Source organism: Magallana gigas, chromosome 6, assembly GCF_963853765.1.
Source record: "Magallana gigas chromosome 6, xbMagGiga1.1, whole genome shotgun sequence".
In the NCBI taxonomy this organism is placed as follows: domain Eukaryota; kingdom Metazoa; phylum Mollusca; class Bivalvia; order Ostreida; family Ostreidae; genus Magallana; species Magallana gigas.
Window position 1 is genome coordinate 32,378,595 of NC_088858.1, and position 23,889 is coordinate 32,402,483.

General features: G+C 32.0%; 1 protein-coding gene across 1 annotated transcript; it reads left to right on the forward strand.

The window, feature by feature from the left end:
* Positions 1 to 848: 848 nt before the first annotated feature.
* Positions 849 to 19,385, forward strand: LOC136276482 (uncharacterized). Its single transcript, XM_066088566.1, has 15 exons — positions 849 to 1,007; positions 4,024 to 4,091; positions 4,322 to 4,430; positions 6,822 to 6,971; positions 7,254 to 7,418; positions 8,195 to 8,267; positions 8,721 to 8,854; positions 10,174 to 10,222; positions 11,309 to 11,388; positions 12,661 to 12,816; positions 14,512 to 14,637; positions 15,654 to 15,779; positions 15,961 to 16,053; positions 16,346 to 16,449; positions 17,221 to 19,385. The coding sequence occupies exons 2-15, from the start codon at positions 4,053 to 4,055 to the stop codon at positions 17,254 to 17,256; spliced, it is 1,440 nt and encodes a 479-aa protein (XP_065944638.1). The 5' UTR covers positions 849 to 1,007; positions 4,024 to 4,052; the 3' UTR covers positions 17,257 to 19,385.
* The last annotated feature ends 4,504 nt before the right edge of the window (positions 19,386 to 23,889 follow it).

Consider the following 23,889-nt stretch of genomic DNA (forward strand, 5'->3'; position numbering starts at 1 on the left):
GCGTTAATTTGATTAACAGGGGTAACACGTGGACTCGGACTGAAACTGCATGCGGGATTCAATCACAATATACTATATTCTTTTGTGGATACTAATTTTTTGAATATATAATATTATAATTAGTATATTTCAAATGAATGTAAAATACGCCGAGAACGCTCTCTCTCTCTCTCTCTCTCTCTCTCTCTCATAACGATCATAATAAGAGAATATCTGGATCGACGACACTCGTTAATCAAGAAACCCCTTCTGTAAGATAAAAAAGGGGGGTGTTGTACGGTTAGACGAAGTAGTTTGCAATTTAGAGGTTATCTTTTGTCTTGAACGGTGTGAAAACTTCTTGGACATGCCGTTTTCTACCTTGGGTTTGCAAATCACTAAACACAGGAAATAATATCGACTTAAACTAAATATACGCAAGAAAAAAACTGTGTACATAAATAGTTTGCATTGTATTTTTCGAGTAATTCGAGTTGTATGCATTTAAAAGGATGTGCAGTTTCCCATGTTGTTTTGTGATGCAATTTGTGATTGGTAAATAATAAACACCTTTAAGTAGTAATATAACAAGCTTATAGAGTTTAAATAAGAGAACAACACTAATTATTTTAATATTATCTACATAACTCTGGTGTCAACCTGAAAAATATCCTCGCGACCTTAAATTGCCATAATACTAAACCACTTCGCGAATATTCTAACATGATAAGAGTAAGCGCGCTGTTTTTTCTTAAATAAAAAAAAATCATATATTGTCATAAGTTTAATTTCCTCCGAAATGATGCCTCCGTCTATCAGTACTTCCAGTACTTTGATAGAAATTAGGACTAGACTATGATATGCGCGATATAGTTCGATAGAGACAGAGGACCAGTCTATCGAAACCGAAACCACGTTTGTTTTTTATTTCAATACCGGTCGTCGGCCAACATACCAAGCCCAAGGGTGTGTCGCGTTTGAAAAAAAAAGGAAATCGAAGATCTTATTTGGACACAAAACTGAATATTGTAAGTATTTACCGGTAAATTATAGAATTTAAGAGTTTTCATTCATGTAAATCAATCACAAACAGCGATCACGTGTTTCATTCATTCGCAGTTCATGTAAATTCTGCTCGACTTCACTTGATCAGTTATACACCGAATCCAATTCAGAGGAGGCAAAAGGCGTCAGTCACTGACAATTTCTGCTGATATAAATGCCGTTAATATCAGTGTAGATTGCAACCTGTTTGAAAAGATATTTTAAACAAAATTAAGTCTTTATTTACATTGTTGAAGAATCGAAACTGCATTACGTCACCTTGTGTGCATTTAGGCATGAATGAGTATGTGCTGCCTTTGCATTAGATAGCACCACACCTTCCAAAACTTTAAGAGTCAAGTCTTTGGGACGTATACCGTATATTTTTTCCATGTTTCACAATATTTTCTCGAAGATGTCTTAAAAGTCCAGTACAAAGCATATTTGTAAAGTGTTTTAAGAGGGTAGGCCTTTCCATCCTTGGGTGCGTCAGTTCAACAATAAATCTTGATAGCCAAAAATTAAGCTCCTCTGCTGAGAAGGCCAGAATATCCGGGATCTGGGCTGCGTTTTACAACGGGACTTATAACTTACGACCAAATTAATGAATGCTTATTTTTCAAAATCTAATAAATGTTTTAATTTAATGGCTGTAGAATATGATTACAGAAATTAAAAAAAGTGTAAATTGATAGTTTTATTTAAATTTTGTAACTCATAGAGCATTCCATGAGACTGAAAATACTTACGACTTTATCGTAAGTTCTTTTGTAAAACGCAGCCCAGGTCCCCCGTCATCCGAGCGGAGCACCTGAGTGGTTGATTGTAGTTAATGACCAATTTGTGTTCTTCTGCTTGTTTTTGTTTTCTGTCGAATTAAGCAAATCTTTCAAGTCATTATTATTAACAAAATGTTCATAGTGACCCATCGGCATGTTAGATCCTCCCTTTGTAGGGAGGTGAAATTCCACTAAGTAGTCCGATTCCATGTCGGCAGGTCCGGGACTGTACAAGTCGATTGCTTGGGACAATGTGATGTTCTCTAACAAATTTTCGCACCTAGTCTCCTTCTCTATCTGCTCACTTGCTTGCGAAAGAGTAATATCGTCAATTGTGGTGGCCACCCAAATAAAAAAAACCCTCACATGTGTCGTTTATTTCCATTTTTTTTATGTGTTGTCCTATCTTGTCCACTTCTAAGCGGAAAATGAAGAGCCAAAATTTCTCTTTGCACGTGCTATTTTTGGTTTTTCTGATACATGTGACTTAAACAATAGGTTTTAATTGGTACTAATAATATATTCATTGTATCACAAGATATGATACAATGTTGTATCATGTATCATATGATACAATGTCATAATAAATCATACATGATCATTCTATATCATACAATATAAAACCATATGTTTTAATATTGTAATCTGTCATGTGATATGATATTGTATTATTATCATATGATACTATATTGTATCATATGTTATTATATATTATATGTTGATATAATTATAATAAAATAATGTATAACACAATGCAATATCATACATTATATGATACAATATCATATATTTATACAATGTCATATCATATGATACAATTTCTATTGTTTTATGATAATAACAGCATTATTTTGTATCATATGATATATCATAAGACATATGACAAAATAATTTGTTATACTTTCATGTTAAATACGGATTTTTCAGAAATCTGATTGGTTAAGATGCAGTTGACAATCCGTTCTATTACCCTCAGCGTTAGCAACAGACTTGGAAAGGGGTAACACAACAAATTGTTACATGCGCGTAAATAATGCGTGTATGGTTCGACGTAGAATTCACATTATTTCTACATAAGAAGCAGTATGTTTTCTTTAAAGTTAAGACATTCAGTATAATAAAATGAATAGTGCCTGTTTGGGAGGTAACAGTTAACTTTGACACCCCTCGAAAACTATTGTTAACCTCTGCTTCGTGTCAATTGACAATGGTTTTTTCGGGGTGTCAGGTTTAAATTGACACCCCGAAAAAACCATTGTCAACTGACACGAAGCAGAGGTTAACAATAGTTTTCGAGGGGTGTCAAAGTTAACTGTTACCTCCCAAACAGGCACTATTTATTTTATTATACTGAATGTCTTAATTTTAGAGATTTTTTTACTTTTACTGATTTTAAATATAGAAATGACGTGAATTCCACGGCGAACCGTACGCGCATTATTTACGTGCATGTAACAATTCGTTGTTATCTGTTGCTAAGTGTGTTGCTAACACTGAGGGTAATAGAACGGATTATCAACTGTGTCTAAACCAATCAGATTTCAGTATTTAACATGAAAGTATAATAATTATACATAGTATAGTCTCATAGGATGCAATATCGCTTTTTATAGCTAAGAAGTGAATTGAAAAAAATTGTGTCATACAATAAGGTATGAAGTGCAATTTCTATTAACATTTTGTATTGCTAGGGTCATTGGCCACGAATTTACGTATCCTTGAAACTGTGATTTTCACTTTATCCATGAAAATTGATACCCTTGAATATTAATAAAACCACAGTATTAAGATTTATTCCCTTATGGCATTTGGAAATTCATGTATTATTTGATTTTTCATTGGGGGGGGGGGGTTGCTTCTTGACTTACAAGTTGTACTACAATGTCTTTTTTTATCATTGATCATTCATAAGTTAAGCTAAAACACCAATCTAAAAAAATATTTGAGTAAAAGTTTATTAGAAAACTTAAAAAATTATGCACAGGTATACACAACCAATATGACGAATAGCAGTATACTGGTATATGAGAAGTTTAGCAAAAGAAAGCTCATACAAACAGATTCTGCATTTGAAAAAATTCCATAATGCATATTTATATTTATAACAAGATAAAATTTATTGAATGGCAAGACTGCCATTCAGATTGATGACTGTGAAAATGAATTGTATGTATATGTTGAATATGAATTATATGTTTGAATGTTTTGATTCTGCATTTAGAATATGCGGTTGAAATCACCAAAAATAGCATGGCCACTTTGAAAAGTCGGGAATACATCTTTCTGCTGGTAAGATTAATGAATCATTTGTAAATTGAATATAATATTTATTTGATTCCTAAAGGTATGTTATCATTTCGAATTTTTGACTTTAATTAGTTTGTTTACTAATTTACAATCTCGTTTGTATTATAGTATTTGTATACCACAGGACTTGGGTTCAACCCCAGCAAATGGTATCCATCTCTGTTAAATTGAGTACATGCAATTTCAAAATCGTACGTCATATTTATTTTCAGGTTTTGAGCAGTCTAATTACATTTTCATTAGTCCAGGGTGCCAAATGTCCTGAAGGATTTCATCATACAGATAAAGGATATTGCTGCTGGCCTATCTCGTGTTCGAAGAGTAAGAATGCTCACTTTTTCTGGTCTTTTTAAATGTGGAAAAAAAATTGATTTACTGATATTTACTGATGATTTGATATGTAACTTATCATTACCAGTAATTTTAGAATAAATACTCAAGGATAATCATGTACTGTGGAATCATTAAGATTCGTGGGGGCCAATTTTCGTGGATTGCTTAAATTATACAGGTTTGTGGGGACATAATTTCGTGTATTCTCATATACCTTCAAAAGGAAATATAATTTAATTTATTAATTCGTGGTGGATGTTAATTCTTGGATGAGAGGTACCCACGAATTCCACGAAAATTGAGCCACCATGAAATCTAATGATTCCACAGTATTCTGTTGTCAACTGTTCTTGCGGAACTTTGTCTAGGACAAAATAAAGCTGTTTATTAACATGTGTTTACATGTAATACTAGCTTTTGATAACATTTATTTATAAACAAATGTGTGATTAAAAAGTACCGGATATAAAAGTTGCAAATATTTTTTGCATGCAAAAAACTTTGAACAGTATTTGACAATTTTAAATCTGGACGACATGCAGTAATAGATCACATTTAAATTATTTATTTTATTAGATTGTTGTTAATTTCAGAAAGAGAAGTTAATGTTTGCAGTATCTTTTCTTTAACAATATTCATTCCATTCAATGCAGTACTACTAATTTTTAAGCAAAGGGTTTAAATATAAAGTTTTGATTTGTATTTTTACAAATCAAGTGTCAGATAAATTGTTTTACAATTTGAAAAAATATCGTCAAAACAGGAATAAGAAGCTACAATGGCTTTCTTCAGCAGAACAAGTTTAAAAATTAAATTAAGGTGACCAAGAGGGGAAGTGCATGGAAAATGCACTTGCTTCTCACTGCCGCAACCAGTCCAGAATTTGATCCCTTTGATCGACAGTGGTTGTGTGATAGGGTATGGTCGTTGCCTGCTTGCATGGACATGTTGGTTTCCTACTTCGGGTACTCCATTTTCCTCCCACATCAATGACCCCTCATGCTAACATCCAAGAGATATTAATATAAGTGGTACAATGTATTGCTTGTTGATCAATCATTGTAAAATAAATAAAATTTGCTTTTTTAAAAATAAAAAAAAAACAAAGCTTGAAGACCATCCAACACTCATGTATTGCATGGTTACCCAGAATAGCAGTATACTGGTATATGAGAAGTGCAAGACTATAGTCTGTCCCAAGATATTTATGCTGCACATTTAGACAATTTTTGATAAAAATACACATACCTGTGAAAGAAGTCCATTTGAAATAGATGAAAGGAATAATTTCCAAGATAACTTCATTCACACATTATCATTTTTCCCTCGAAAAAACTTCACAGGAACGAAAACATTACGAGGATTCATAATGGGGAATGTTGACATCTTTTCTCCATTCGGAAGTACACACTCGGAATACATCGCACAATTTTTCAACGTTATCATCCGGGCTTAATTATGGCTGATGCAATGCAAAATCCCTGTAGACTTTCTATTTTTAGCCTTGTATTGAAACCTGACAAGCGTTTCAAAAGGGAAATTTTGGGATTTTTTCATACTATCGAATGAACATCGTCTGTATAAATATCAAATAATTTAAGAAAATATGCAGCAAAAATATCTTGAGACAGACTATAGTACCGGGTATGTTTTGTTTTTTAAACTTATTACTATACACATTAAATAAACATGAACTTCTCTGATGAATTATCATTATACTCTTAAATTATGTTTGAAACAACAAAATCATTCTTACTGTTTTATATAAGGAATCATTCTTTGAGTATTATGAGGTGATAATTTTGGTCGGGGCGTGATCAAATCCAATAAAGCCCGAAGGGCTTTATGATAGATTTGATCACGCCCCGACCGAAATTATTACCTCGTAATATTCAAAGAATGATTCCTTATTACTTATATTTATATAATTTTAAGCAATCGTACGATTAAATATTTAAATATAAATAAGCAAACCCCGCTGGCGCCTCAATTTGGCGTCATTTGTATTATGGGTTATATAGTACAAAATCGATACGTAGTGTTATCACAGGCAAAGACACTGGAAAATGTTAATATATATTGTTAAATGTATATACTGGTACATGCAGGTATATACTTTTTAATTGTCTATAAAAAAATATTACAGTAATAACTATATTTCTATATATTTGTATACTTTTAACTTTATAGAATAGTATTACATTTATGACTACCGATATATAATGTATACCGATTATGTTTATGTAGCAGTTTATGTTTATATATATATTATAATGTATGTATAATGTATACCGATTATGTTTATGTAGCAGTTTATGTTTATATATATATTATAATGTATCAATGGTTTTTTTTTTCGTTTGTTTTTTTACCATATAGACCAGCAATTTCAACTTTGCACCCAAGATGAGGGTTTAGACTCATGTAGACCATGCCGTGATGGATTAGTAACTCCAGAACAGATTAATACTAGCAATTGGTCCTATTTTTATGATATTTGTCATGTTCCCGAATGTGAATGTGCACCAGGTTGTTATTTTCTCTTCTTTTTTTATGAAAAAAAAATGCTTTAATTTTAAAAATGTCAATAAATAAAAGGGAAAAATGCAGACTTTGCTATAAAAAAAGGATTTTCTTGCTTTTAAATAAAAATTAAAGTATTCAATTTGTTTATTAATTAATTAATTTGCTGAAAAAAGCCACAAATATTATACAATATTGACCTAAAAAAAAGAAAGAGGGGTAAAAAACTTCTTTCCTTTGGAGATTAATACCAGTATTTTCAAGTCCAGACTAAATTTTGTTTTTCAGAGGCCATATTGGATAATCCTCTGGAATGTAAGAAAAGTGGCATTCCAGTTTGTTTATGTAACCGTGAGAAATGGTTATATGGAGAGGATCCTCTTAACTGCCAAAAGGCAAATGATGCTTTAAAAAAATCTGCAATGGAGAGAGGAATGGAGCTGAAGCTTAATGGTTGGTGTATACAGGAGATTTCTAATTAAAATTTCACTGTTTTTAAAATCTCACTTTTGATTTTATGTCATGTAAACTAAATGAAACTATGATAAAAAATTGGGTGTTTGGAATTTATTATTCTCGCAATAAGATGCGCAAAATGGATTATCACATAGTTGAATACTCACAGACAGGTAAGATAAGGAATCTACACTTATAAAAAATCATCTGTGATTGATTCTACAGTTTGTGTCTATATATATATATATATATTTGCGTGGGTGCGAGAGAATTTATTGTGGTGAAGATAATGTTTTGGATCAGCTCTCAATAATTTATGATTGGATTACAACAACCCTTTTAATACACGGAGCAGACAACAACAAGTAATATAAAAAAAAAATTGATCTGGAACACTGTGAAATTAAACCAGTAGAACTTTGTTGAAATTTTGACTTTTAATACTAATAAATTTTATACTTCCAAATACAGCAAAAATTTGTTTATAACGAAGTCACTGGGACCTAAGAAATTACTTCGTTATATCCGTAATTCGTTATAACTGTATAAGAAATTCATTAAATTTACATAGCTGGGGATCCAAGATGACTTCGCTATATCCGTGAATTCGCAATATCCGTGTTCGTACTAAAAGAGTTATACTGTACTACTTAAAAAAGAGCACGAAAAGATCCCTTTAGCAGCATTCAAATTCAAATTTCCTTAATCATGATTCAAAAGAAAGCTAATTGTCGGTAAAATTGTACCTGATGATCTGCCTTTTATTTTTGCAGGAACAGTGGGAATTTGTCCTCAGGGGTATTTTAAAGCCCTGAGTGGAAGCAGCATCTGTAGTCCATATTCTAAGTAAATTCCTTCAGATGGATCGATCATTTTGTGCAATTCAGTTTTTTTTGTTCTGATATCTTCATTGTAATTTGAGTCATATACGTATTATCTGCTGTGTTTATAAATATTTTAACTTTTTTAAGAGGGCTGGATGACGTGATCTTTTTAGCTAGATTATATTGATCTTCTTAAGATGGAGAGCTCTGTATAAGGAGATACAAAAATGTTCAAAATTTAAAGCTTTTATATAAAAAAAATTTATTACTACCGGTAAATGATTTGTTATAGTTTTAAAAATCATATCTAAAAATTTCAACTAAATCCTTATTTTTCAACTATCCTGAAAATAAGGTTTTTTTATGTAATTGTTGGCCCACATGTTTTTCAAGTACATGTACTGATAAATCTTTGGTGTGCAGAGAGGTTGTGTTACCATGTGATATGATGTCTGAGTTTAATTCTTTACACCAGGTGTCCAGAAGGTCACTCTGTTGAATTTCCTGGAACGATTGTCCAGGATATTGAATGCAAGCCAGATCCCTCCACAAGTGTTGCAACTCGTCCCAGTGGGTCAACCTCACCTCCCTCAACCCCACCTGATAAAGGTAAGAAATAAAAATAAAAAAAGAAGGGGGGGGGGGGATTTCGCCGCATTTAAGTGCTAAAGTGTTGATTGTATCGCTTCATTGAAAATAACGACAAACATAGATTTGTTTAATGCTCAAAAATCAAGGAAAAGCTTAATTCCCTGAGAGCTTACCATAATTATAAAGGACAATTTATATTCTTTTGTGATCATAATATATATTTTAAATATTGAATGTTATCAATGTGACAAATATTTCAAAGGTTTAAGAACTTATTATCAAAATCCAGTTGTTTATATTCTGTGTGCATATGGACATAAATAAAATAACAACCTTTCTCATAGAATTTATTTTTGGGATATAATAGTTCTGATCTAGCTTACTCAATAGTTAGAAAATCAGGATCATAATACTTGGTCCTTTCTGTGACAGAGAAATTAAATTATTTTTATTTAAATATGCATTTATAATATGTAAACGGTGTGACCGTTGGACCGAGCGCAGATTTAACATTATGCAGTTTGATTTTTGTATGATAAAATCTATTCAAAACGCACACAGTAGGATCCGCCTGCATGGTTGCCTACTCATACCATTCGTCAAAGTTAAACTAAACGTCGCGTGCTCAGTCTACATTATGACGTCATATTTCAGACGTTCAAGTTTGTCTTCGGAAATAGCCGAAGAGAGTTACGTAGAGTTCCGAATTTTTTTATTTCTTATTTTAATGTTCTTCAATTTAATTCATATGAATACCGCTGTAATAAAATTGCATATTTTGTTCAGTATCTAAAAGATCAGTTTCTTGGCGTTAATGTTTTTATTTTCCATCTGATAATTTGATAAGACATACATAGAACAAGCCGTGTTTCTTGATTTAAGCACTATTGAAACTTATCTGGTTTCCTTTATAATTTCTTTTAATTCAAATTAACTTCTATTGAAACACTGGAACTTATTTAATCTAGTTTAGGGGCAATAAACATCGATAAGTACCAGTCAATCAATGATCGATGATACCCCTGATTCAACATTCATTTTTCACTGATTTTCTTATATATACGTGTTACCATTAATCCTCGCTTCGCGAGGCGGGCTTCGCCCGCCTCTCGCTGCGCTCGGTATTAAAAATAATGATCTTTTAGAAAAATCATCATCCTCTAGAAAATGATACTTTTTACTAATTGAACATCACATGATCAATTTCTGCAAGCAGCGGAAATAATGTATGAAATATGTATTGTTTGTGAGTGTTTTTGTAGGAACATACTGTTTCTTGTATTAATGTGCATTTATTAAACTTAGCAAAATCTTCTTCTTTTTTTTATCTTTCATAGTCCTCAAGAGTGCAAATGAAAACAATAGCCTACTCCCATGGGTTCTAGTGTAAGTATTGTAAATAAGTGTAAAATGTTTAAGGAATCATTCTTTGAGTACCGTAGTATGAGGTGATCATGCAAATACAGTCAGGGATGACCAGATCCAATAAAGCCTGAATTTACCTGGAATTACAGGGCTAAATATTCATTGAATGTAAATGTTGAATTGTAAATCTATCTTGACAAGGTCCGGGTTTTGTATATTGGTACAGTGAAATAATTTTGGCCTGATTATGAAGGTGCTTTTCCCCAAAGACTGCGATACTCCTGATTATAGAGAAACAAGGATATAGGTACTGGTACATTACATGCACTAGGTACTTTGGAATCTTTTGAATTGGTTGTAGCTCATTATTTGTGTAGTTCAAGGGTACCTCTCCCATTATACATAACCATGGGATCGTATGTTCATGGAATCATATGTTCAGTGAACCTCTCAAGAAATTGCTATATTCACAAATATTAGTGCAGACATGTATTAATTAAAGTGACTTTATATGTGTGACAATTATTTTACCTTTTATTCCTTAAATTCATAAAGTAAACTTTATATGAAAATGTAATTTATCTCAATTTTTCTCATGTTTTGCACATACCCAGTACTGGAAAATAAAATGCAACTAGATTGCCAAAGGGAACTACATGTATGTTTATGAGAGACATGTTAAACTAACCTCTATTCTACAAAATCCATTTTTTCAGTTTTGGATATTGGTAAATGATGGCCTCTAAACACCTACTTGTTAGCTCGCTAAACTTTAAATTTTGTAGCAGTGTATTCTTATTATCTTTCGCAATAAAATTGGTAATGAACTGTTGACATGTTTGCATGCAGATTTAATTAAATTAACTAACCGTCTAGATATTTATGGTCATTTAATATCCAATACATTTTACTTGTCACCAATAATGGATCATACTGACTGACACATTTATACATGCACCCATCACAAATTGTGCATATAGAAATACAAGCACATATCTGATTAAAATGATTGTTAAAAAATATATATATTGAGTTAACAAATTTAATGGCTGATAATCCATTTAAGATTCTTTATTTTAGAAAAAAAAACATTTTTTATATTTTCAGAGGACTTTTTGCTGTTACATATATCTTGATTGTGGTACTTCTCATCATAGGAATATGCTGGATGAAGAAAAGACAGAAATGTATGTACATGTATATCTGTGATATCATCATTATTTGTTGAACACAATTATTTGTGGATTCAATTCAACAATTTATAAAATTATGAAATCAAATGTTCATCAGAGTGAGAAAAATGGCAAAATCTTTACTAGAATAATAATCTGCAAATTCGCATATCATCATAACTGTCAATTTTATTTTAAAGCTTTGAACCATACTAGTTTTAATCTCTGGGGCCAGAGTAAGGTACTATTGCAGGGAATGTGTGTTTTTGTGTGTGTGTGTGTGTGGGGGGGGGGGGGGGTAAGCTACTTAGATAAGTTGGACATTATTGACTAGGTGCATACCTGCTAAACTTGCAAAGCTACTTTTGGGGAGGATCATCCATATATTAACTTGAATTTATAAGAGATTATTATGTAAACAACAGAATTAATTTTTTACTGTTATCATATTAATTAAAAGAAAAGGTCAAGAACATTATATATGCCGGTTTGAGAGAATAATTCTTGATATATTTCATTCGTCAAAAATGGAGAAAACTCTGAGATTTGTAGCTGGTTTCCTTCATATTTCATTGAAAATGACAATTTAAAACACAACATTTCACAGCGTTTATCTTAAAATTAAGCCCCAGATTATAATGAAGCATCATTGAAAGTAATTGTATGGATAACCGTTTCTACACTTTCAAGATAGGAAGTTGTTGTTTTGCAGATCAATTGTACATATATATAAGAGATGTTCATATTACTGTACTTGGATTTTGATTGTAGGTTATGAAAAAATTACCAGCTACTGAACTTAATTAATTTAGGGCAAAATATTGCATAAAGAGAACCCCATTTCTCTTGCTAGGTGGTGTTTAACAATTCAGGGTTGACAAATGGATTATTGATACTGTTCACACAAAAGAAAACCTGTACAATTTCACTCGAGTAATCTTAGTTTTCTTCCTAATTAGATAATGCATTGGGCACTGCTTAGTAAATCTTATTCCGGCATCTTACAAAGTGCCCCATCCCCTCCAATTTTTACGTAAATCTAATGCATGTATTTAGCTTCAAAAGGAAGGTACATATACTGATGTAGGTTATCCTTATTAAAGTTATTCAATAAAAATATGTTAAGTTAAAAAAAAAATAGCTTGATAGGTACTGAGAAGATAGTTGGTTTAAAATATTTTATTATATATATGATATACAATGGGTTTGAACACAAGTTCTAGCAACTTATTAGATTTTAATCTGGATGGTTGTTGATTATAGCTTTCTTCTGATTTGATTCTTTAGCAGCTGATAGGATGAAAAATAATGTTGGGGCATCAGTTGACCCAGAAAGTGGTTCTATGCAACCATTGATTGAGGAAAACGAGAAAAAAGATATGTTTGCACCTACAGGGAGCCAACCTCAAGACAGCTGTTACAATGTACCAATAGATTCCTTAGGTATATTATTATCTTTTTTGTGTGTGTAAAATTTAGGTAACATACTGGAAATGTAGTACATTTGACTGTGTATTCTTTTTAGTGGTTTTTGGCAGAAAGCGGCCTCGACTAAATCAAGTACTGTATATTGCTTAATGCAATACATATATGTATCAGAATGCATCCAGAATTACGCTAATTCAAATTTAAATGATGTATTGTAACCCTCTCCCCCTTTTTTAGGTCACTTGAGGCACTCAGTTGACCTTTTTCAGTTGGTCTTCATCCGTCGCCATGCATTGTGAATTAACAATTTTACATTTTTAACTTAATGGCCATATAGTGTTCATGCATATTATGTTAAAAAATCTTCTCACACATCTGTAAAAAAAACTGACTTCATAATTACCGTATATTAACCAGGAAGCCCTTTACTAAAATTGTAAATTTGACTATAGGGCAGGACCAAAATAGATGTAATAGTGTAAATGCATATAATGTCTAAAAATTATCTTCTCTACTCCCACACACCTATAAGAAAAACTGAATTCATAATTTTGTAGACCATGAAGCCCTTTACTAATATTGTAAATTTCATCAGAGTCTTGCACCTTTTCAATATCAGGTCATGCATTATGATGCATTATCATGTATTATATGTATTATGATCTTTAAGTTTTTTTGCTAACATTATAGGTTTTATAGTCATATAGTCATACTCCAGAATGAAACTTAATTAGATGCATGTGAGATTCCTCAACAGGTCTGTGTATAGACTATGGTACTCAGGTGTTAGCCTCTTGTTTTTTTTTTATAGAGCTAGGGCTTGCCTTTCCAGAAAGTCAAATAAAAAAATGGAGAGGGCTACATTATTGCAGCTTATATTGTGCATGCAAAATATTATACATTTACAATAATTCTTTCACTGGCCATCCTTTGTCATCTGCTAACTTTTAAAACATTTTCTTAACTCCTCCTTCGAATCAATTGTGCTAATTTTGACTATTTTTTGGTATGTGGCATCTTTGGGGAAGAAATTCATAAATTGTAAAATTCATATTAACACCCCCTACCTTGACAGAGAGCATTAATATTGGATAAGTATTGAGGTAATCTTTAGAAAATCTTGTTAGTACCGGTATATTTGCATTTGGGGCATCTAGCAGACAAAACTTCAGTTGCATACAATAAATGATTTTCAAAATGGCCCTCATAGCATTTTTTTTTTCATTTAAGTTGAATTTTAAAAAGAAAAATCAAATGTAACCTGAATTTAAAAAAAATATCTTAATCTTAACCACATTGAAATATATTTTTGCCACATATTATCATCATAACAACAAAATAGGAAGAAAAGTCATCATAGATATTGCAGTTCATATGAACACAGAACCATTTGCCGGTCAAAGACTGCAGAAATGCTAAAAACTTGAATGAATGAAACTTGAATCAAAATGAAAGCAGTAGAGTAAAAGTCATTGAAAGATGATTCAGTTTAAAAAAAAATATTTAAAAAAAAAAAAATACAAGCTTACCGTACATGAAATTGATAAGCATTTATAGTGCCATTCTCTTCTACGATAATTTATGATTACATACATAATTACATGTGTCATGCTTTGCTTTATTTTCTCCTGGCTGAATAAAGAGCGTCCAAAACTTTGCTCAGAACAATCTGACAGTTATATTTGTTTATTTTCTGGTTTTATTCTCTAGAAGCTAGTCAGAAACAAGAGCATCTGAAGGGAAAGGATGATCTAGAAGAATCTGAGAGAAAAAAGGACCTGTCTGAATCTGGACAAAGTCCCACCATAAAAGATGACTTATATGATGATCCCATAGGTACCGGTATATTTATTTTTTTTACTCCAGAATGAAACTTAATTAGATGCATGTGAGATTCCTCAACAGGTCTGTGTATAGACTATGGTACTCAGGTGTTAGCCTCTTGTTTTTTTTTTATAGAGCTAGGGCTTGCCTTTCCAGAAAGTCAAATAAAAAAATGGAGAGGGCTACATTATTGCAGCTTATATTGTGCATGCAAAATATTATACATTTACAATAATTCTTTCACTGGCCATCCTTTGTCATCTGCTAACTTTTAAAACATTTTCTTAACTCCTCCTTCGAATCAATTGTGCTAATTTTGACTATTTTTTGGTATGTGGCATCTTTGGGGAAGAAATTCATAAATTGTAAAATTCATATTAACACCCCCTACCTTGACAGAGAGCATTAATATTGGATAAGTATTGAGGTAATCTTTAGAAAATCTTGTTAGTATATTTGCATTTGGGGCATCTAGCAGACAAAACTTCAGTTGCATACAATAAATGATTTTCAAAATGGCCCTCATAGCATTTTTTTTTTCATTTAAGTTGAATTTTAAAAAGAAAAATCAAATGTAACCTGAATTTAAAAAAAATATCTTAATCTTAACCACATTGAAATATATTTTTGCCACATATTATCATCATAACAACAAAATAGGAAGAAAAGTCATCATAGATATTGCAGTTCATATGAACACAGAACCATTTGCCGGTCAAAGACTGCAGAAATGCTAAAAACTTGAATGAATGAAACTTGAATCAAAATGAAAGCAGTAGAGTAAAAGTCATTGAAAGATGATTCAGTTTAAAAAAAAATATTTAAAAAAAAAAAAATACAAGCTTACCGTACATGAAATTGATAAGCATTTATAGTGCCATTCTCTTCTACGATAATTTATGATTACATACATAATTACATGTGTCATGCTTTGCTTTATTTTCTCCTGGCTGAATAAAGAGCGTCCAAAACTTTGCTCAGAACAATCTGACAGTTATATTTGTTTATTTTCTGGTTTTATTCTCTAGAAGCTAGTCAGAAACAAGAGCATCTGAAGGGAAAGGATGATCTAGAAGAATCTGAGAGAAAAAAGGACCTGTCTGAATCTGGACAAAGTCCCACCATAAAAGATGACTTATATGATGATCCCATAGGTACCCGGTATATTTATTGTATAGTCATTTGCATTAATATGTATATAAAATCATTCTTCTCTCTCTTTATCTCTCTGTCTCTCTCTCTCTCTCTCTCTCTCTCTCTCTGTTATCCATTAATAATTAATTAGCAAATAATGAAAAGCAGAATTTATTTACTCTTTATTTATTTTATTAAAAGGGAGCGATTTAGACTTTTCATCCATATTTGACAGTCAGCCAGAGAGTGGTTTAAGAGGGGACTCAATTTCACCCCATTTATCCATCTCTAAAGGTTTGAAATATAGCAATTGAATTTTTTAACAGAATATATAATGCTGTTTCAAATGTTCTCCAGTCAATCTGTCAAAATTCCATAAATCATACATAGTTCAACTAATATATTAAGACCCATATTTGATTTAGAGTTGACTAATTTCATACACAAGTTAGCTATAAGAGGTATATTTTAAATGTTGAATCATTAGAATTCTTTGGTTTCAATGTTATGGATCATTATTTTGTAAAGCTTTTCAATTAAGAGAAGCAGTTAATGTATTGCAGTGTTGTATTGTTTTCTTTGGTAGAATCGTTTGGAGGATCTCCCCAAACCACATCAGAAGACCTTGGCATTGGTCTTTCAGAAGACTCAAAGAATGTCCAAACAATCCAGAAATCTGGCAAGACACAGGTCAATATTTTCGTTTTGCACTTTCCCTTTGTCTTTTTGAAGAAAAAAAAAGCGATTTCATTATGCCAGCCCATTGCTGAACTCCTCTATTTTCTATCCAGAGTAGTTGTTCCTGCTATGCTCTTAAAAGTAATGTTCATGTAATTTACTTCTTTTATATATGAATATGGTTTATAAATCATTCAGTTTTGATATTTTATACCTTTAAACATTTTTATTTCAAAGTTACTGTGAGAACTAGAATTGAACTCTGGATCACATGATCTAGCTTGACAGCTGTTCAAAAGTTCTAAAAAAAAAGCAGTGTCTGCACTCTCTTGATTCATCATTGATTTTATACAAATCATCTGCAATATCATCTCCTATGATCTTTTTAAACTTGCCAACTACTGGTAAGTCTTTGCATAGTGTCCTCCCCTCTAAGCTGATTGTGCAGGGGATACGAAACATCACTTGCCACATGCTAACTACCGGTAAGCTTGCTTTTGATCATGTGAGTGACCATATTACAGGCATTGACAGTGGTATAAGTGAAGCTTGTGTTGCATGACCTCTGGTGAGAGAATGGAACTCCTTTAACATTTAAAGTACATATACAGTGTTCCATACATTTGTTCCATTTTCAATAATTTTGTTTACTCTTCATTTTAGAAGCTATAAACCCCATGCAGAGATAGGCTTTATTTATATATTGAAAATTAATTACTGATTACTGGGTAATCTCTTTTATGCATCTTGTTCTTTATTGCTTTATATCAAATTTATTTTTAGGGTCAGGAGGAACAGCCTGTCGAAAGAGAGTATTGAAATCAGGCAGCTCAATCACTCGATCAATCTTGCCATTCCATATCATGAATTCTGGATATACAAGAAGTCTGCAGAAAATTTTATTTTTTTAGCTACAGGGTATATAGAAATAGAAATATCATTATAGATCCTGTAGGATGGGTACTGTAGATTCCTTATTTTATGCAAGAAGTTAATCCCTTGATTCAAATGCTTTGTATCAAATTGTACTAGATTATTAAACCATGTCCACCAAAGTTTTGGTATACCGTTACTTACTGTCACAAAAAAAATAAAAACAAGATTTTATAAAATCCAGGAGTGGTGCTTCTCTTTATATTGTGTATATTTATATTAATTCTTTGTGTTTATATAATCAGGAATCTACAGTATACATGTAAGAAGTAATGCAGACTTTTAAAACAACATTCCGTGGAATTGTGTTCAAGAAGGCTATTCAGGAAGTGTTATGCAAAGGGGGGGGGGGTGTAAAGAATTCAAACATATCTATTGACATAATCTTCTTACATGTACTTTGAATTTTATTTAAGTTATTGTACAGAAAGTGATTTTATATAATAAGAGAAATTTATTTATGAAGATGTTTTTTTACATGCACTACTGATGTCTTTGTCTTACTTATCTCTGCTTTGTTCGGTTTTTAAGTGTACCTGAGATTATATATGTACAAAAAAACTAGTGTATTTGATTTTAATGTAGAACAAATTTTCTCTCCCAGTAATTTTCAAATTTTATGTGTTGTTGTTAATGTTAATCATGTACAAAACTGTTTTTATGTAATTTTTTTTTACTTCTTCAGATTAGATATTTAAATGAGATTTAGTTTAATAAACAATATGTTATTGTTTATTTTATGCATTCATTTATCTTTACTGACTGATACTTTGCATGTTTTATGAACAACAGAATTTTTCTTTCATAAACTTCTGGTACACCCCTGAAGAAAAAATAAATTTGGTTAGATGAATGCATGTATTTATGATTATGTAGAAAGCTTTCTGTCAAGTTTTTTGTTTTTGTTTTTAAAAAGGGAAGGTTGAATGTTTTGAACATTGTCATACAAATGGTGCTTTCCCAGCATTAATATCCATGTACCGTAGTCATAATGTTTTTAAGTTTAACAATGATAGTTTGATTCCAGCGGTTATGATGAAAAAAGATTTTTATGTATGTTTTAAAGATCTGCGTCTCGTTCTCTTAGATATTATAATTATAAGTGTGAGCATATTAAACACAATGGTTTTTTTTAGATTTGTTTTTTAGACCAAGATTATGCAAAAGCTCATGATCATCATACTGAGGAATCGTTAAAAATCTTGCTGGCTCTATATATTTTTGTACCCATCAACTATGAATTTAATGTAAATTTTACATTCCCAAAGAATTGTACACTGTATGTTCAAACAAATTTACAAAAATGCATCCCCACCAATAATTAAATAGTTAACAATGTACACGTAAATTAGCCACAACAAGTACGGTATTAAGGATTCCACAGCTCCTTTGAAGTCATGGTGTCAATTCGTTTTTCGAGGTTTTTTTTAGGGGAATCAATAGTACATGTACTTGTTCTTTAAAATAGACTGACTTGTGTATTGAGGGTGGTATTTGAGAGTGACTATTTCCCTTATGAATCATTACATTTATTGAAATTGATCGAAACTCTTTATAGCAGGTACATACCGGTATAAAAGTACCTCAGCGTCTCAAGCCATGGTCCAGAGTGTGCATTTACTGGTATAAACCACCTATTTTCTCAATATGGGTCAGGATTGTACATCTTTGCTGGTAAATGTGACAATTAAAGAAGATATTTTTGATATCCACAAATATTGGTCCCTCATAAAATACCCGTATTTGCTAATTCCATATTAGTACTACTAGTAAATACTTGTTTTGAATATAATTACCAATTTTGGGGGTTTTCTATATTAATTTTTGGTACATCAGTATTGGAATGAGCCATAGGTGATATGATATCTTGTGATATAAGGCATTGGTGTTATGATTTCAATGATAATATCTTATATCCCCTGCCTGTGATGTTATGGTGTTTAAGATTTTATTGTTGAATACTTGTATTAGTGGTTAATTGACTGTTGAGTACCAAGTCTTTCATTACCATTCATTTTTTCATTGTAAAAATGATGTACCGGTATATTAAATCATTGAAATGAAAAAATCGACTTTTTTTTTGGCATCAGAGTTTTTTAATGAGCATTTTTTTCTGACTGGAAAAACAATCAAACTGTCAGCATAAATTTAATAGTTACTTTAGTTACCTGTACTTACGTTCACATTTCCATCAGTTTTATTTATTTAATATAATGTAAAGTTGCAAACTTTAAGTCGATAATGAAGTTTTTAAATTTTTAGCATTTTCTCTTGAAGTCCTGGGCATAAACAGACATAGCTGCTGCAGATCTGTAGATAAAGCTGCATAATTTTTTTTTTCTTGACCTTTTTGCACTTCAAATAGACAATTTATTTAACAGTGGCAATTTGATTTGAAATAAAAACTTTTTGAATATCAAGAATTTTAGCCTGCTGCGGGCTGACTAAAGTTCGGATGAAACTTCAACTGCGCTTGCATAAATTGGAATTTTGGGAAAGAATTAAAACAGCCCGTGTTAGAGAAATTTGTATAAGATCTGAAACAGGTCAGTTTATAGGTCAAGCTGCGCATCATCATATTGGAAGACTGTCCATGGGTATCGTCCTCTCTTAGCAAGATTAGAGAGAATATACAGTAACTGTATTGATCAGACCCAACCTAACCCAACTAAACCCTGGGTTTACTCTTGGGGTTTACTTTTTGAAAATTTTGGTCCAGTCGGGGTTTATTCATGCAGGGTTTACTTTGGGTTTACTCAGGAATTGCTTTTGGGGTCAACTGTACGCACTGAAGTGTGAAGCAGACCCGTCTTTTATCTTACCATCTTACTGCCTGTAATTCCTGCCCCTTGTATATTCCAAATTATACACATGTAGCATATACTTCTGCTCTGGGTTTACTCTCTGCGTCCACCCCAGGTTTACTTTGGGTTTACTCTGGGTCCACTCTAGTAAACTCAGAGTAAACCCAGAAAAATAACGCTAGAAATAAATCCTTCAAATAATGTTCAAAAGTATTTTAAATTAATCATTTTGTCGTGGCGCAAGTGGACTCAGGACCCCTGACATTGTGAAGATGTTCTGAATGTAAAATATAAAAAAAAAAATATTTTCATTTGTTGGCAAAATTGCAGGAATTGGGTAATTTAGGTGACGTCATAGATAAACGGCGAATGAAAAATGATGACTAAAACCAAAATTAAAGTGATAGGCATCCTCTGTATGATGATTTATGAAGATTTCATTTGTAAATGATACTATTTAAAAATTGGTTAAAATTGGGGGCAAATTTTTGACCATACCAAATATAACCACCCTTTGAATAAAGTTGAATCCCCCCCCCCCCCCAATTTTTCCAGTTGTCTCCATTAACATTATTCAAATAACATCAAAATTATTACCGTACTATTGAAATGAACAAGAATCATCATATTTTTACCCTTTTATTGTATATATGCATCAAAAATGTAGAAACACATACTAAGTCTGAACATTTTTCATAATCCGTCTCCAGCTACCCTGGTGTGTTTGAATTTTTTTTTTAATTTAAGGCACTGGCATCACACTTGTAGGTCTTGCTTTTTTAGCAAAGTTTAATGAAAGCTAGGAGACTAGAAACCAGAATAGATATTAAGATATTCACTAAATATGATTGACATGTTAGCTTCCTTTTTCATGGAAACAAGAAACCACATGCAGAACAGCATATCTATATGTGAATAAAAATACAAATCATGATATCCAATTAACCAAAAAGGAGCAATTCTTAACATCATAATGATTCCATTACATATGTGTGAGAAATGACTCAAGGAAATGACCATAAGTTTCATAATACATGTATTAGGTAAAATATTTCAAACTAATGCCTTTAATGAAAATCAAAAGATAGGGAGTTAACTCTAAAACACATGTTACTCAAAATGACACCAAATATGACACATGTAAGGGTATTTCTAAGAGATGTAATGCTTTAAAAATGATAACATCATGTAGATGAATGTAGTATTGAATAATTAGGTTTCTTATTCAAGGAGGTTGAACAACAACTGACCTCTAACAGATTAAGTAAATATGTTTTATTGAAGTAAAGCCCTATGAATCTGTGTTAAAAAGAGAAAAGTGGAAATGGTGGGTTCACTTAAATGGCCAATTGGCCATATAATTTCCCTTAATATACCTCTATGGAATTGGCAATATATGAGGCATTTTTTTTCTTAGAATTGCATATTAAGCCATCTAATTTTAAGACAAGATATCTTTTCATAGAATGTTAGTGCAAGTTAAAAGTAGCAGTTTCAGATAACAAGGAGAGCTATATATAGTACATGTATCTCGATCAGATCCCTCTTAAATGAATTCTTTTGTTTAAAATACAAAAAAAGTTTGGGTCCCATGCTTTTTTTCATGAAAAAAGTCATTGTCCCATGCCTGTTCAAATTTATCGTTCCCATCATGGTGATAAATTTTGCTTGGTCCCCTAAACGCATGGGACACATATTTTTTTTCAATGTGAAAGCCATCATGGGACATGTCAATTTTTTTGATACTAGATATTTTTATTTGTACCGGTCCATCATTGTGATAAATATTCTTCCTGGTCCCTAAGTATGAAAAGATTTTGCACATAGTTAACTCATGAGTTGTCCTTTCACTGGACAAAAATTAAGGAAATCGTATGTTTGAAACATTCTCCCCGAGACTTGAAACGCGTAACGACATTCACGACATATTTACCATGCATTTCATAGGTATATACAATAGAAATATGTGTTAAAAACTTATGTGTAATGTTTTATTGCAAAGAAGCATTTTAACTAACAGTTGCTGATTTTGAATTTTGCAAAGTGATCTGACACAGAAAATGGTAGGTTGTGTTCAGCTAAAAAAAATGCAAAAAGAGTTTCTGCTACATTTACCTTGCTTTTGAACTCTGTAAATGATGGCATGAAAGTTGTAAGTAACTTGGAAGAGTTAATATGTGTATTAAAAAGCATCCTATATATGACTTAGCGTTTTTGAATGTTTAGTCAGATCATTTTGGGCACAAAATCCAATATTCAAATGTGCGTTATATAGAACATAAAAGCCTCGTTTTGTACTCGATTACTTTGTTTTACTTATGGGAATTCATTTTCCCAGATATGTTGATATAGGTACAAAAATATCGTTTTCTTTTTGTTGGGTTTGATTCCGCTGGCCCCGATGAAGACCTTTTCTTATTGGAAGCAATCACACTTAATGATTTGAACCTTCGCTTAGTCAAAACAACTCACGATAATAATTACACATAATGTGTCTGTTATAGCCATCGGCATTGTTTACGTGTTACGTAAATCCAAGCTCAGCTTGGGTTCATAACTGGAAGTCAAACGCGCAACGTAATTTACGAACCAAATCCGGAAATCGGGAGATTTTCGGGTTGTTCGACAAAAATCGGGTGAAAAGCATGACCCGCCGGGTCATAAAAAATAATCGGGTGAAGGGTTGAAAAATCGGGTGTGACCCGACGAAATCGGATCAGTTGGCAAGTATGGGTCACTTCTTAAATATAGTTTTCTGTCCGACTCCGTATACTATTGTTGTGCCATAGAATACGAGTCTTGGTAAAATGGGTAGGCAAACCCGGGCCGGGGCAAAATAAAAGCCGGGGCAGATCGATATTTTTCTATTTTCTTTGTTAATAATCAACCAATCTACTTGAAATTTTCAGGATATGTTATAGTCTGTCCCAAGTTATTGCTTCCATCGCTTTTTGATGATTTTTAATAAAATTACACATACCTGTGAAAGAAAGACAGTTGAAATCGTTAAAAGGAAATATATCCAAGATATCTTCATTGAACAAATTATCCCTTTCCACTCAGAAAAATTCACGGGAACGAAAACAGATTCCTTACGGAGATTTAATGGGGAATGTTTACATCTTTTCTCCATTCGGAATACACTCGGAATACATCGCGCAATTTTTTAACGTTATTATCCGGGCTTAGTAATGGCTGTTGCAATGCAAAATATCCGTAGACTTTCAATTTCGGGATGTGTATTGAAACCTGAAGTGGTAGAGGGGGCGTTTCAAAACAGATAATCTAAGCTGGACATTTTTTATATTAGTGGATGAACTTAGTTTGAGCACAAAGGTATTTACTATTATTGAAATATCAAGCAAAAAGTGGTGGAAGCAAAAACTCGGGACAGAGTATACCAATTGATATAACTGTATTCGCTGTAAATATTTCTGCACAACAATGTATATTAAGTAATTTATCGACGATTGTTGATTTCCAAGTTGGTAAAATGGGTAGGCAAACCTGGGTCGACATTTTACGGTTTTGTGGACTTATTTAAGAAAAAACTGAACATTTCACGTTTAATTCCGGTAAAACATATGAAATACTTATAAGAGGTAGTCATTTATTGAACGGAAAATAATTATTCTTCGATTAATAACAGTTTTAAGGAAAAACCGGGTCACTAAAACCGGATCCGATCACCCGGGACAAACTTGATAATTCCGTA

Excerpts from the sequence above, each read along its gene's own strand:
- LOC136276482 (XM_066088566.1), top strand. The coding sequence starts at position 4,053 with ATGGCCACTTTGAAAAGTCGGGAATACATCTTTCTGCTG. Across the intron at positions 4,431-6,821 it reads GCCTATCTCGTGTTCGAAGA|ACCAGCAATTTCAACTTTGC; the intron begins GTAAGAATGCTC and ends TTTACCATATAG. Across the intron at positions 14,638-15,653 it reads CTTATATGATGATCCCATAG|AAGCTAGTCAGAAACAAGAG; the intron begins GTACCGGTATAT and ends TTTATTCTCTAG.